Source organism: Chrysochloris asiatica, unplaced genomic scaffold (genome assembly GCF_000296735.1).
Source record: "Chrysochloris asiatica unplaced genomic scaffold, ChrAsi1.0 scaffold00181, whole genome shotgun sequence".
Classification (NCBI taxonomy): domain Eukaryota; kingdom Metazoa; phylum Chordata; class Mammalia; order Afrosoricida; family Chrysochloridae; genus Chrysochloris; species Chrysochloris asiatica.
The window spans coordinates 4,325,152-4,341,569 of NW_006408699.1; the positions used below are offsets into that span (position 1 = coordinate 4,325,152).

Below are 16,418 nucleotides of genomic sequence, written 5' to 3' on the forward strand. Positions count from 1 at the left end.
GACAACAACATATATGTATGTATGTGTGTGTGTTTTCAATATGCAACAGTATCAGCACTAGTGTAGCACTTCTCCCGTTTTTCTTGTGCTTTTCAACAATGAAGGCTACAAGGGCACCTCGGGTGATCACTGTCCCCTCAGGGAAAGCAGGTGGAGACTAGGACCAGGCGTTAATACTACAGAACCTCAGTTTTATCTGCAATGTCTTATTTCCTTGAAAATGAACAGGAGATAATATACATTTATTACTAACAAATGAAAATCATCTCTCTACATAAGAAAAACAGAACCTTAAAGAGAAAATAAAGCTAAATGTTGATAAATGTTGTTCCTGGGTGATGAGAACATGGGCAGTTTGTGATATTATCTTTACATTTTAGAAATTCCTTAAGAAGTATAAACTAAATAAGTAGATGAGGCACAGCATGACATCTAGCATGGTCAACTTAGTTACCTGAATATTTACTGAGCACCTACTATGCACCAGGCATTGTTCTAGAAGCTGGGGATATAGTCCCTGCTCTGGGGAAGCTTATCTTCTACAGGCAAGAATCGGACACTACAGATGTAAATCACGCACCAGTCAGAAATTAGTGGTAAGAAGGAGAATAAAGAAGGGGACAGGGAGGCAGGTACCATTTTACAATGGGTCAGACGGGCTACTGTTTAGGTTTTAAAGAAGACACAAAGCATCCTGAGGCAAATGAACACGCCACTGCTACAGCTCCATGAAAAAAACCTTCTATTTTTGCCACTAATTCTTGAATCCCTATTTCTGCTGTGTGTTAATTAAGTGTCATCTAGAAGCAAAGAGAAATGTGTGATCCAAGCCCAGGATGTATCCTGAGGCTACACTGAAGCTCTTGCTGCTGAATGGTGATCTTGATACTTTCTGGGTACCTGCTAAGGAAATCAATTACAGATCTGTTCTTGCAGGACAGGCACTCTGGCCTGATGCAGAGCCAAAGGCACAGGGGAGATAGTCCCCCCATCCCCTAACTTTTCTGGTTCTTCCAGGGATCAGCATGGTGAAACCATCCAAACTGGTGTGCTTTAGAGACAGACAGCAGTGTGGAAATAGGTGCTGCAGTAAATTAAAAACTAAAAAAGAGGTAGCATGCCAAAAAAAATGTCTCTCTCGGCATACAGGTTTAAACTGCTGGAGACAGTTTAGCTTATCAATCTGTGAGAAATGCAGAAATAAATCTTTTACAGCATGACATGCATCCTCCACAAGCCCTTTATCACAGGACAATCCCAGGAACAAGTGCTATGCACTGCCTCGCCTACAGCCAACTTGCCTGTCTCCTCTGCCTTTGGTTATGTTCACCAGCTTTTCTATTCCTCCGGAGTCGGCCAGGGCTTTCGCGTTCTCCATGTTTTTGCTGGTGACCTCGTGCAGTGCACAGCAGATAGCCGCCATGGTCTCGTCAGATAGGATGCTGGGGCCGTTACCACCGGGAAGCCGGTTCACCAGGTCTCGCATGGCGTATTTACCTGCCAATGCAGAAAATGAAATTCTGTAAGAATTCAGAAGATATTAGGTTTTTGTTGTTGTTTTACGATTCTGACAGTGTCCCATTCCTTAGAAATAAAACTTTCAAAGAAACAGTAACAGAGAAAAAATAATTAAAACTCACAGTAAAGAGGAAAATGACAACATTGTATTGTAAAGGGAAATTCAGTGTTTACATCAATGTTACATGAAGGACTGACTAGGTATTAAAACTGCACTGTATAACATGAAAAGAAAAACCAGTGCATGAAATTAGGCAGGCTTTAGTTCAACTATTTTTAATAACCGAGAAGAAAAGGAATGATAGTAAATTTCATACTTTATTGTTATGGTACTATAGGATAAGCACTGGACTGGTAACCACAAGGTCGGTAGTTTAAAGCTGTAAGCCGCTCCTTGGAAACGTTATTCAGGGTCCTTATGAGTCAGAACTCAATGACACTTAACAGCAGCATGGATCACAAACACCATAAATTCCTCTTAAAGCTTTTAAAACCTGATCTTTGAATCTGAACCAAGTAAAGTTTTCACACAACTTTTCAGTAAACTTTCCTAACCACATGTGAACTGTGTATGGTTTCATTTTTTTTTTTTAAGCTGAGGGTGTACATCATCAAAACTGAGATTAATGGCTAAAATGACATTGTGGTTTCTTTAAAAGAAAACACATGGAAGATTCTGTTATCAAAATGATGACTGCATTATTAACTAGCAATAACACAGTAACACAGTTCCTGACAGGACAAGACTGGGGAGTACTCTAGCTACAGAGGCAGTTCCTTACAGGAACTCCATTTCTCTTACTCCCTTCCAAAAAGAGTTTATCTCTAGCCTTTTCAATTTCATTTACCGACTGACAAACTTGAATAATTGCACTACAAACTAAAGGAATTCACCAAAGCTCAAGTAAACGTTATCTTAGTTTTTTTTTCCCCCTCTCCTCCTATGTTAATAACTTAGTAAATGCTAAATGGGTTTTTATTACAGAACTATTTATACACAGTGGAAAGCAGTAAGACATAGGTTCTAACTATAAGACTACATAACTTACAGCATGTCACAGGGAAGAGTCTGGTGGAAGCACAGTAGACATCATTACAGAGTGGAAAAACAGTGATAATGTTGTAAGGGAAGAAGACAAATGTGGCTGTTGAAATTAGATTGTGTTATGGATTTAACTGTTTCCACTCCCCGCCCCCAAATGTGTCAACTTGGCTAGGCCATGATTCCTAGTAATAATCTTCTAATAATTATAATTGTAATAATTTTGTGATTGGATGCAATTATTGTATGTACTGTAAATCCTAACTTGTATGATGTTAATTGGAGTGCGGTATCTTTGTAGGGTAAACACTATCCTAAGAAACACAAGGTCAGGTGTTTCGAGCCCACCAGTCACTGTACAGGAGAAATATGAGGCTTTCTGCTCCTGCAAAGATTTATGGCCTCAGAAACCCTATACAGGGTTGATAGGATTTGAAACTGACTTGACAACACTTAACAATACCAACAATGATATTAATGAAGCAGGATTAGCAGCAGTTATGTTAATGAGGCAGGATATAACCTAGAGTTTCAGGTTGTATCTTGAGTCAAATTCTTTTGAGATATATGATAGAAATTAAGCAAGTGAGCAGAGATCAGAGGGACTTAGTTCAACTAAGAAAGAAGAGCTTGGACAAGGAGTGGTTTGGACCCAGAGCCTCTGTGCTGGGAATCTCCTAGATCCAAGGGAGGGCTGATGACAAGTTACTTGGAGATATCTAAGGGATATCTGGGCTCATAGATGTTGAAAAGAGACAAGGACTTTCCCCTAGAGCCAGCAAAGAGACAAAACCTTCCCCTAGAGAAAGTGCCCTGAGTGGACACTAGCTTCCTAAACTACAGAAGAATGAATTTCTGTCTGCTGAAGCCATCCACTTGTGGTATTTTTGTATAGGACAGACAATACGTTAAAAGAAACAAAACAGACCAAAATCTGTTGCCATCACATTGCTTCTGACTCATGATGATACTATGTGCTACAGAGAAGAAATATTCCCTTGACCAGAGTTCCAGGCCTTCCTTCCAGGGTTGCTGCTTGAAGGGTACAAACTGCCAACCTTTATCAATTGCAAATTGTTTATGCCTCCCAGAGACCTGGGATGGTGAGATGTTGTGAAAGTGAGGTACAGTCGGTTCCAACTCATAGCAACTCTGTATAGGCTTTCGGAGAAGCAGCTGGTGAATTCGAACCGCTGAGCCTGAGATTCAAACAGACCTTTTGGTCCAGTGCTTATCCTACAGCGCCACACTAGGACTCTGTTTTTAGCATCAAGGAGCCCCAAATTTCACATTTCTCATAACAAATCAAATGTACTAAAAATAATAATGAAAAAATCTCTTTGGGGGGCTAAAAGATTTCTCTCAAGGAACTATGGGAACTAACAGCTGTGACACATCCACTAGATACAGGTGCAAGCTGGACAGTGAGATGGGTGTGGGACAGGCTCCTTTCCTCTGTAGGGGAAGGCATGACTCAAGGAAATGCTATGCTAAGAGCAGGTTCATCTAGACAATATGCAAAAATAGCAATTCTACTATTGAGAAGCAGGAATGGAGTCTGCTTTTTTGCTGGAATAATTCTGTAAGGGACTGTCTGAGAGGCTTTCCTGAGTGTCACCAGTTTCTTCTCAGTCAGTATCCACAGCAACTTTGAGGTAAATAATGTTCTCTTTCCCATTTCTTCCTATCCTCCTTCCCTGATTCTCATACAGCAGGAGGTACTTTATAATCATATAAAGCCACATCAATCTACATAAAATCTTGTGAAGTCCACCCTCCCTTTCCCTAACCTATCTTCAGTACTTCCCCGTATGAGGGTCACAACAGTGGGAGGTCTTTACAAGCTGTTACACATGTTTCACATCATCTTCATAGCTAACCTGGACAGCAGGCATCCTCAACATTCTTTCAGACATGGGGCTAAGTGAGAACCTCCTTCCACATTGAATCTAGAGGAGGGAATTCAGTCCTGTTGGCTTACAGGTAGGAGCCCTGGTGATGTAGTGGTTAACAGTTGGGATCCACCAGCAGCTCCCTGGGAAACAATGGATGTTTTCTGCTCCTATAAAGATTTACAGGCTTGGAAAACCCTACTCAACGACAGCAGGGTGTTTTTTATTTATTATTATTTTTAAAGGATTATATAGTAGAATGCTCCAAGTGACAGAGCTTCTGAGCAGCAGATCTGTCTAAAGATCCCTGATCTTTACTTGACCCCCTTCTTTGGGTGTGACAATGCCCAGAAGCAAGACTTTGGTGAGGCAAGCAAGCTGCCCAATGTACAAAATTTAAGAACGCACTCACTACTCTCAAGTGTATCTAAGCGCCAACCCTACATGCGCACAAACCTGGGAGTGAATGCCTCCTTAAATTTTATGATTTAGAACCTCATTTATGTCATCCAACTGTACTCTGTCCTAGGGGTGTCTTGAGGTGGGTGTTACAAGGGTCTGTGAAGAAAAAGTTATAAATCATTAATATGCTTTGTTTAAATTTACAGTACGGTTACTTGTGAACTAGCAGATATCAGTCTCAAAAACAGAAAGAGGAAATTAAATAGAGATCCCACATCTAATAACTAGTGTTGTAATGTGTAACCAAAATTACTGGCTTTTCTGAAAATTTGCTCTCCCTGATCAATTTTATTTAATTAATAATCCTGCTTCCTGTTGAGAAAACAATGGCCAGAAAGGATCCAAACATGCCAAGAAATTGGGGACTAGGACTCCCTTGATAATGATGTTAAACGCCACTTCATTTTTTTCACCAGTCAAAGGGCGAAAGATGGACACCATGAAGTTTACTCTCTCTTTATAGCTCACCTTATTGCAAGAACATACCTATGAGCTCCTTGTTGCGAACATCTAGCGCCATATTCCTCAAAGCAGTTGCAACGGAAGAAACAACTCTATCGTTATCCATTCTCAGAAGTTCTACAAGGATGGGGAGTCCTTTTTCTTTTCGGACTGCCGCCCGGATATATGCTGCAAACTAGTAAGCAAAAGAAGGCGTTCAGTAATATGTAAAACAGAGTTCAACTTTCATGATGTTACTCTAGCCTAAAAATAGCAATTTGCAGAAAGAGGAATAGATGGAATGTTTTCTCTCCAATTGAAGATTAAATCTGTGAAGTCAGTAAAGAGAAAACCACAGTTTGGGAGAAAGGATAGGATGATTGATTTATAAAGAAAACCCCAAAGTGGTTTGGAAAATCTCAAACCACCATCTGCCAGATATTTTTGTGCAGAAAAGAGAAGGCAGTGATTACTTTCTATCTCAGATACATAAATATGATTAAGGGAAGTGTATGTCTTGTCTTTTCAGTTGGCCCCATGCCAGGTCCAGAGGCTTAAAATAGGATGGCAGAGACATAACCAATCAGCACACATTAAAGGAGAACTTGTCTCTGCCAAGTCATTGTTTTCTATGTTCCCTGAAACAAAATGTAGATTTCAGTAACATGTCAAAAAGATTGCTTGAAAAAAAACCCTTGCCTCCGAAGAAAGGCAATTCTCCAGAAACACTGAACATCATAACTCACACATACCGATAGATAAGTAAAAGTATATTTGTGTGCAAAATACTTTCACATTCAAGATTAAGTAGCTGATTATTTAAAATCTAGCAGTCACTGTGATTATGCGGCAACTCTGGACAGTGAGCCAGTTTATGAATTGGAAACGAGTTCTAAGTTTTTGTGAAACAAACAAAAGATCAACAAGTAACATTAGAAAATGGGCCCTCAATCTTGTTTTGATCTTTAATCGACGTTTTCACCAATGCAGACCCGTCTTTCAAAACTTAGGGAGAATTGACAGATATTTACAAAACACCTAACACTTTCCTGTTGTGATCAAGTCATGAGGACAAAGGCCTCCTGGTCCTTCATAGTAATTGAACATTGTGAGTGACTACTCAGTTTTAATATACAACTATCTTTTTTAATGATAAAAATAGTGGGAAAAATGCATCTCAAAGATCTCTTAAGGCCCTTCATATGAAACAAATGCAGTATGTCATTTGTTATAACGGTAAAGCACTACGGCAGGTTTATCAACTTCTCTCTAAGAATCAATCTTTCTACAGACCAACTCTGGAATCATCTGGAGACTGCCCTGCTTAGCCCAGCACTGCTCCCCAAATGGCCACGATCATCTTGTTTCCCTATAATGAGGGTCCTATGAACTATATGAGTTATTGAAATACTTTTCAAATCACTTGTACATAATGTTTAGACTTCAAATGGCTTTACTATCTAATTTTCATTCACTAAATGGCTCCAGAAATGAACTTATAAACAACTCTAATCACATCATTTTCCTTATTATCCTTAAAAAAATTTAATTGTCAAATGATCCTCTGGTTACAAGAAGCTGAAAGTGAATGCAGTTTATAATGTATGTAAAAATACATACATGCTGGGCATTGTTCTATGCGTACCTCATTTATTAGTTAATTCACACAATCACCACATGAAGGAAATATTTATATTACCCCCATTTTACAGGTGAGGAAATGGAGAACAGGGAGGTAACTGTCCTTACCCTGGCTTCAGAGGCAAAGCTCAATCACTAAGTATTAGCACTTTAATTAGTAAAAAAAAGAAACTGCCACACTGACTTAGCATTAGACCATAACACACTTGGCTTATCGATGCTTTTCACTATCATACCAGAGTGGCCAAAGATTCTCATTCTGGGGAATTGTGATGGGGGAAATAGCCCAAAACAAACAATATAATAATTCTACTAAAACACAGGGAATTTCTAGAAGTTGAAAATATTTCAGAAAAGGATTTTATGGGGAAGTTGCTGTTGTTGTTGTTAAGTGCTGAGGAGTTGGTTCTGACTCATGGCGATCTTGTACAGGGTTTCTGAGTTGCTTCTGGTGGGCTTGAACTGACAGTCTTGTGGTTAGCAGTTCAGTGATTGTTATAAAGGGTCACACATAGCTGTAGACAATGTTTAAAAAGTTTTGAGAACTTGCTTATAGTAGTAACAAGTTCCATACTAACTAAAGAAGTCCCACCTCCAGAAATTCCCACCTGGAAATTTCAAATGTATGCACATGAAGTATCTGAGGGAACATCAGCTCCCTCTCCCTCTCTGGCAAAGCTGCCTGACCTCTGCTCTAATCTGCACCCTATCATCTCTCAGCTAAATACTGCACTGGATCCAAAATGGAATTTCAGTCTCCACTCTTCTTTTCCTTGAATTCTCCTTCTACATTGCCACAGAAGGGATTCAACAATGTGCACATCAGTCTCATCTGCTTAAAGATTTACAGTGGCCTCTCTTGTCTGCATCTCAAGTCACTTCAGACCTGTCCCAGATGCCTGGCTCCCACCTGGGCTACCTCCCTTGCCCTACTCTCTCTGGGCCAGCAAGCAGGGGCAGATGTAGTCATTGTCCACACTATTCTTTGTTCATCTTCAAGGACTACCTCCCAGTGTCCTATCTGATTTGTCCCCCTAACTGCAACCTTAGTCTCTGCTGGATTAATTTCACTCATTCTGTAAGATTCCATTTGAGCAGCACTACGTCTTTAGGAAACCTTCCCAACTCATTGCTCCCCTCTTTTCTGGCCTTTTCTTCATCCTGCTAGGTTGGGTTAGATGTTCTCTTTCAAGATCCTACTCAGTATTGACATGATCTATTTTTGTCACTAACCTTTAGGGATCTAATGGGGAAGGACTATGATATATTCATCTTTGGGCAATAGCCGGTCTTTTTTTTTTTTTTTTTTAGCTCTTAACCTTTCCTAGACAAAGTCTAAACAACCATGCCCCTTTCACCATCATTTCTAATCTGACTGGTTGCAAAGATGAGAAGTGCGGACAAGTGGGAGATACCGTACCTTCCAGTTACCAGCAGAGAGATTCTGCAGAGATCCGGCAGAGCCTTCCAAGGTAGCTGGGTTGGAGCTTTCTGCTAGGAGAGTCAGATATGGTTTTACCACCGAAGGATGCCACAGCATCTCAACCCCTTTGGGGGACTTTGACAGTCCTGGGATAGGACCAACTCCATCCCACTGAAAGACAAATGGTACACATTAAATGGAAGTGAAGTGGACATGATCTCCCACACTTGAAAATACTCATCTTTGCTCGACTCAGATACAGAAAAATTGTATCATGAGGAACACTTTTTTGTTGTACGATTTCTTACTCCCAGAAAAATGAAACTCTAGTTTCACGTCAAAGAAAATGCTAACTTGATCCTCTTGTGGCGTCCTCTTTTTCTTCTTCTTCTTCTTCCCCCAGCAGCTTGGCTCTGAGTCTTTGCTGGGAGACTCCTTTCCTAGTAAGTCATCCAATTCGTTCAGTCCCAGCAGGCGGGCCTGAGGGACCTCCAGTTCCAGCCGATAGGATAGGTTCCTCAGGGTGCACACACAGTTCTCCACCGTCTGAAACCCAACATAGCGTATAATTAAAACCATCTTAGCACATCAGCAGAAAATGCTTCTGTGCTGACTGCTACTGATAATAATAGGAAAGCACTATTTTTTTTTTCCTTACAGGGACCTAAAAAAATCAAGAGAAAGAATTAGGATTCTAAAACTTTCTTGAAATACCCAAATGACTGGCTGCAGAGCCACATTCAGTACATGCTTAGGGCTGGTTTTATGCTGATAAAATGTCCAAGCCCTGGAAGAGAAAAGCCCAGGGTTTCTGCCTTAGGCAGAAATGTGCCCAAGACTACAGATCCTCACTATCTCTCCCAGTTGTGGATTCTCATGGTGACACGAGATACACCCCCTCCACCCCATGGGGGCACAGCCCCTAACCAGGACCCGCCTTTGTCTATTCTTTCAGTCTCCCAGCAGCCCTTCCCTCTGTGGAACGCTCCACCATTTTTTCCTGTCAGCATTTTGCCTTCTGTTTGAGATCTCTTCCTCCTTTAAAGGACAACTGTTACTACAACTCATTGTGTTGAAAACCAAATTTATTGTTTGCCCAGCAATATCCCATCTCGCCCTCCAACTGTTTACTCCTCAATGGACCCAGCATGCCTTTTGGTCCGGTAAGGTTCTCACCTTAAACTCCTGCCCCTTTCTTGATGACATGATTCCTTATTACCTCTCCTTTCTCTCTCAGACTCATCTTTATGATCTAACACATATTATAGGCTCTCCTAAGCCAATCATGTACTCAGTCTGTCTTGTAACTTCGGAGACTATTAGCAACTCCTTCCTACATCTTCCTATCTTACTCATTCCTGCTCTTATGGAAGATTACTGATGGGTATTATGCCCTGTGCTCATGCAGGGATGTGGAATGCCGGCAAGCAGCTACAGACTGATCAGCAGAACAACAGGGCAAAGAGCACAGGTTGGGCTGTAGAGAGGTGTGCACTGCCTGAAGTTAGGAGGGCAGAGAGGGTGGGGAAAATAAAGTGCCTTGACCAAGAGTATTTGAATATCCAGTAGAGCATCAAATGCAGATGAATCCGAGTCTAGGAGTAGGGGATACAGAATTGGAAGAAATAACTAGAGGGGCATTCAACTTAAGAATGAACCTAAGAAAACCACAGATAAAGCCAGGTCCCTGCCATCTCACATTGAGTGAGCTCTGTCACCACGAGTCACTCAGTTTTCATAGTTGTAATACTCTTTTCTTAAGGTGCTGTGTTCCTGCGAATCTGTAATGTTTGGAGGGACTCTGTCTTTTTGATGTGGAGTACAGCCTAATGAAGAGGGGCTCGAGAATTCTAGAGTCAATGGCATGGTTTGTGTCTTCCAGAGAGATCTGTTGACTACAGTGAACAGTGATTTTTTGAAAATAGGAGCCCTAGTGATGCAGTGGTTAAGTGTTTGGCTGCTAATTGAAATGTGAATGCTTCAAACTTACCAGTTGTTATTCAGAATAAAGAAGTTGGGAGTTGCTTCCATAAGATTTAAAGCCTTGGGAACCCTAGGGAGCAATTTTACTCTGTGCTGTAGGGTTACTCTGAGACAGACCCACTCTTGATGGCAATGGGTTTCTCAGTTAATATGAGACCAAGCCAGAGGCAAGCTGGGCCCTAATCCCATCTGAGCGGTGTCCTTATAAAAGAAATAACACTGAGAAAGAGGAAGGATGGTCATATGAAGATGCATCTACAAGCTAAGGAACACCTAGCTTCCAGAAGCTGAGAGACAAGAAAGAATCTTCTCCTATAGCCTTTCGATAGAATGTGGCCTTGTTGGCATCCTGAATTCAGAGACAATATATTTCTGTCATTTGAAGTCACTGACTTTGTTGTAATTTGCTATGTCAGCCCTAGGGGATTAGTACCACACACAAATAGTAGCACCGGGTGCATGACTCTCACAGGGCCCGTCAGGCACTGACCTTGCTGTCGTAATCGGATGTGTTCACACACGTGTGGATCACGTACAACAGTGAGTCTACCAGTCCCTCACAGGATCGCATTTGCTTCCGAGCTTCCTCCCCTGCGGAGCTGAGGTTCCTAAATGGTTGAGACACAAGCGAGCTGCTGAGATGAACTGACTCATTAGCCACATGCCTTACCTTGAAGACGTGAGAGAACAGACAGCAGATGAGAGTTTGAAAAGGCATTTTGGAGCTTGCATTTTAACATACTAAAACGCTGACTAAAACAGCTCCCCATTAGCCACACAAATGGAAGGGCTCTGGGCATTTTCATTTTTACATAGCACGTAACTTTCTAACCTAATAGAATTATTTTGGGACCTATGCTCCTCAGTTTCCTTATATACAGAAAAGGAGAAATAATAACTGACTAGACAGCACTTAATAACCAACACTACCATTGGGTTGCTGTGAAGAAATGAGTGACTACATGTGACAACTGAAAAGTGCCTGGACACAGATGCTACAGTTGTTACTATTTTCACACTTGCTTTATCTCCCTTGCCAGGACAGAAGCTCCTTGCAGTCCTCTATGCCTATTATGGTGTTCTGCATGTCATGTGTGGGCATTACGTATTTCTTGAGTGAACAGAGAAAACCCATCGCTTCTTGTATGTTGTTGTTAACTGCCATCAAGTAGGTTCTGACTCACAGCAACCCTGTATGGTTCAATCCAACTTTGCAGTCCACTGCATTAAGCCACAGCATCACACCAGGGTTTCTTCCAACTCATGTTGTTGTTAAGTGCCATTGAGTTGGTTACGACCCATAGCGACTCTGTATGGGGTTTCTGAAGAGCGGTGGGTTGGTGAGCTTGAATTGCCAACCTTGTAGCTCAAACTGACTTTGCAGTCCAGTGCATTAACCCATTGCGTCACACCAGGACTCCATTGACTCATAGTGACCTTTTATACGGGATTCCGAGGAGTGGCTGGTGAATCCGAACATCTGACTTTGAAGTTCAATCTTGTATAAATATCTCAAATTAAATATGGATACTTCCTTTCATTACATTTTTTCCACCCAGTTACAAACATTCCTGAAAGCTATTTTTGGGTCTCATCCATATTTAAACTTCTGCTATCATTTTGTATTCCTAAATTGATACCAAAGGAGCTCAGGTAATGTAATGGTAACGAGTCAGGCTGCTAACCTCAAGGTTAGCAGTTTGAAACTACCAGCTGTTCCACGAAAGAAAGATGAGGTTTTTTGCTCCCATACAGATTTACAGCCTTGGAAGCCTGATTATATAGGGTCACTGTGAGTTGGAACCGAGTACACAACCACTACCAAGTTGACACCAAATTATAAGAACCTATTTTATGCTCTAACAAGGGGTCTACACCTACTCTGATGTTCTGCAGATTCACGGGGATTTGAAATGACTTTTCTTTGTTGTTACTGTTGACTCAGTTCTGACTATGGCCACCCCAGGAATGGACTGGGAAACTGCTCCTGAGGGTTTTCAAGGCTGTGACCTTCCAAAGGCCGTGCCAGTTCTGTTTCTCATAGGTGTCTCTGTGTGGGTGTGATCTGCCAAACTTTAGGTTAGTAGTTAAGTGTTTAATCAATCATGCCATCCAAGGACTTCTGATATTTCTTGACTCCTTTGTTTTCTTGAAGTCAGCGAGATAGTCCCCTGGTACCTTCTCTGCTCTTAGCTGGCGTTACATCTCAGCAGTACAGAACAGTTGGCCTCTTTCATTCCTTTAGGGGTGGTGGGACCCCATACTCTCTGGTTTCCCTTCCATTTTGCTGTCTTTCCTTCTTAGTTTCACCTGTGTTCCTCCAGGGGTACTCCTGGCTCTACGTTGACCCCCCTCACTTTTATCTTTGCACCCTCTTAGATGCGCAAGAAAGATGAGGCTTTTTGCTCCCGTAAAGATTTATAGCCTCGTAAACCCTGTACAGGGTCGCTATGAGTCGGAAACCCACTCCACGGCACATAACCACCACAGGACTGTGAATCACAAGGTCAGCAGTTCGAGTCCACCACCTGGGACAAAACTGAAGCTTGGCTTTCTGCTCCTGCAAAGACTTAGTCTCAGACAGTATACAGGATTTTTATGAGTCAGAACCAACTCGATGGCACTTTACAGTAGGTGGTCTATGGCTCTCAAACATGTAGCTTTTGCTCTGACCTCCCTTAGAACTCCAGACTCATTTATCCAACTACTTTCTTGGCATTACCACACAGTTATCTAATTGAACACCTCAAAATGGATGTGACCCAAGGAGATCCTGACCTGCTCATCCCTGCTAACAAATTTGTCTCGCCACTACCTGGTATTATCCATAGCACTTATACACAACCTGTTCATCCAGCCAAGACTGAGATTACACATCTTCTCCCCTTTCCTCACCCCTTCTCCCTCCAATTCTGCCTGCTCCTAGTTTAGACCACTCTCCTGGCTCACCTGGAGCAGCCACCGCTCAAGGTTTCCTTCCATTTCCCTATGGTAGCCAGAAATCAGTCCCATCCCTGCCCTGCTGAAACCCCTGATGGTTTCTCATGGCACTTGGAATAACATGCAAACTCCTCCCTCTGGTTTCTAAAATCCTACATAATGATACCACTCTTCCCTTTGCCTACTAAGCTCATCACTGCCCCAAAGCTTTTTCATGTGCTATCTACTTTCCCTGGGATGCTTGCCTTCCCCTCTCCCTTACGAGTGGGTCCTTGTGATCACTAAGATCTCTGCTTAAATATTACTTAAGAGAGACTTCCCTGACCACCAAAGTAACCACTCAGTGTCTGACAGCACCCTATGTAGTTTATGACATCAATTGCTCTTTTGTTGTTTCCTTATTTTCTGCCTTCACTTCACCAGAGCAGGGGCCTCAGTTCATATTCATTGGTTCTCTGGAGGAGTCCTGCCTCTGGACTTCTGCTGAAGCAGCCTCCCCAGAAGCAGGAAGAGATGCTGCTACTCTTCCTGCTACGGCTGATGACACGACATTACGGGATACACCTGCGATACACACGTCTGAGTTAGGAGGCGCTGGCCTACTTTTCAGGATCCTGACTCTTGTTGTAGGGAAGGGTGCCAAGTCACCTATCACAACAGGGGAACAGCGGCTTCTGAGCAGGGGCGCCTGCTGCGTTCCTCTTCTCTCTCAAGGTTTCTGTTGTGGAGATGCTTAGACATCTCAGCTTACATGCTACAAGGTGTGCACTGAGTGCAAGAGTGTGTCACAGGCTACCTTAAGCACTTTACATTTGCATTTTGCCAATTCCTCACAACTCCAAGGCGGTACCACTAACCCCATTTTAAAGATGAGGAAACCGAGGCTTAGGGTTGATACTGGAAGCCAGACTGTCTGAGACCAGAGCCCACTCTCCTCGTTACCAGGCCCCTCTGCCCAAAACTTCAGTTTCAAATTCCCAGGACACTGTAAGGCTGGGAGATAGGGTAGAAATGGAGCTAGTGAGTGTTAATGGCAAGTAATGAACAATATTATGTGCACCTAAAGGAGGCTTTGAAGATTTTAAATGTGTAAGGTAATGACTACAAAGTTGTACTTGGGCTCATTTTCACTTATTTATAAAACTCAAAACCAGTGTTTGTTTAAATCACATACACTGTTACACTCTTTTAAAGGCAAAATGATGATAACTATTGGGTTTTGAATTTAAACAAAAAGCAGGCTGCACATGTATTAGCAACTAGAATGTGATAAACAGCAAATGACTGAAACACTGGAATTTGGCACCAATCTCATATGGAAAGAGCCTTGCTCAATAATCCACAGAAGACTCATTTGTAAGATAACTTCCTTGAGGCCATATGTCTGTGCTCATAAAGTCCAGTTGCCTGAATTTTTAAACAATACTGAAAACTTTGATAGCTGTTACTAAAGTCCTCCTAAAATTCATTTACTTTGTTTTTTTTTTTTTCTTTCAAATGTTTTATTGTGAATTATGTGATAGTTTACATGGGAGAACATTAGCTTAAATTTCATTTACTTTTAATGACACGTACTATTTAGCCACAAAATTAATTGGAAAGAAGAAACAAAGACTATACCTCAGGCAGCCTGTGGTGTTACGCAGAACTAGTGAAGTCTGAAATTTAATTTTATGATCATCATCAAAAGAAGAGTTATTCCATCCAGAATGTGGAACTATCACAGTGTTTGTTAAAGTTGAGAGAGCATCTCGAATGATTGTCATCTTTACTGTATCACACGAAGATAAGTTCCAAAGAACGCCTGCAAAAAAAAAATAAAAAATAAAATCCTCATTTAGAGATCCTGTAGTTTGTGGTATAAAGTAAACAAATATATTAGCCCAATTAGATGTGAATTCAGTCTATTCCCAAACTAATCCAGGGCCTATATTTGAAACCAGGCAAGGGGTAGCCCCTCCTCAGTAAGTGTTGACTGAAAATATGTCAGTTTCTGGCAGCAATATGAAATCTTAATAACAATTCTCTGAAGTTGTAGAGCCTATATTCTACGAGACAAGATGACTGGACTTCACAAAGTTAATTATGAGTTACTCAGTGAGGGGTAGGGTGGGGTGTGGGTGGAGGGTCTAGGCAAGAAAGGGCTATAAATACAATGCATCTGTAATTTTTATAAACCTCCTGTTCACTTCATTATCCTTTACATTCAATGTTATGTGTGCAAATCATTTTTAGAACTTCAATATTTAGAAAAAAATTTTTTTCATCTTTTGAAAAGTTGGTATGTTTTTCTTGATCACACCTCCTTTACTTACTTTTGTTACTGGGAATCTCAAGCTTAATATAATGCTTAAGTAGTAATGGGCACAGAGGGCTATTTTATGTGTCTTCTACATTTACATACTATCTAAACATTTCTACTTCTGTTTATACCTTGTGTTTTAGAAGTGCAAGTCACTACTTTTCCTTCTTAAAAAAAATATGGATGAGATTAACAATAAGCTAAAAGTTACTCAGCAATTTATCAAGACTTCTAGGACAACAGACCTTAAATGTAACTTGTAATGTTGTTGTTAGGTGCCATTGAGTCCGTACCAACCCATAGCGACCTTATACACAGCAGAACGAAACATTGCCCGATCCTGGGCCAACCTCACTATTGTTGCCATGCTTGAGTTCATCGATGCTGCCACTTGGCCAGTCCATCTCGTTGGGGGTTTTCCTCTTTTTCTCTGACCCTTACTAAACATGAGATCCTTCTCCAGTGACTGGTCCCTCCTGACAATATGTCCGAAGTATGAGAGACAAAGTTTGGTTATCTTGGCCTCTAAGGAGCACTCTGACTGCACTTCTTCTAAAATGGATCTACTGGTTCTTTTGGCAGTAGCTTGTAATAGTATTATTTTAATCAATAAACATTTTAGAGGATTTAATTTCTATGTATTGTGTTACTATTATAATAACACATATTCTAATAATTACATTTATTAGAAAAGTTAGAGTGAATTCAAGAGTATAACTACCCTAATGTCATTCATTTCAATGCATTTTCCTGAGTCAGAAACACAGAATTGAA

General features: G+C 41.2%; 1 protein-coding gene across 2 annotated transcripts in view; it reads right to left on the reverse strand.

Annotated features, from left to right (window-relative positions):
• PKP4 (plakophilin 4) overlaps nt 1-16,418 on the reverse strand; it is a 191,020-nt gene that overhangs the window by 12,973 nt on the left and 161,629 nt on the right. For both annotated transcript variants that reach the window (XM_006872034.1, XM_006872033.1), the window contains exons 12-17: nt 14,963-15,146; nt 10,893-11,010; nt 8,774-8,965; nt 8,417-8,590; nt 5,401-5,551; nt 1,302-1,497 (exon numbers count right to left, since the gene is read on the reverse strand). In XM_006872034.1, the coding sequence (XP_006872096.1) occupies nt 1,302-1,497; nt 5,401-5,551; nt 8,417-8,590; nt 8,774-8,965; nt 10,893-11,010; nt 14,963-15,146 (1,015 nt within the window). The remainder of the gene's footprint in view (nt 1-1,301; nt 1,498-5,400; nt 5,552-8,416; nt 8,591-8,773; nt 8,966-10,892; nt 11,011-14,962; nt 15,147-16,418) is intronic.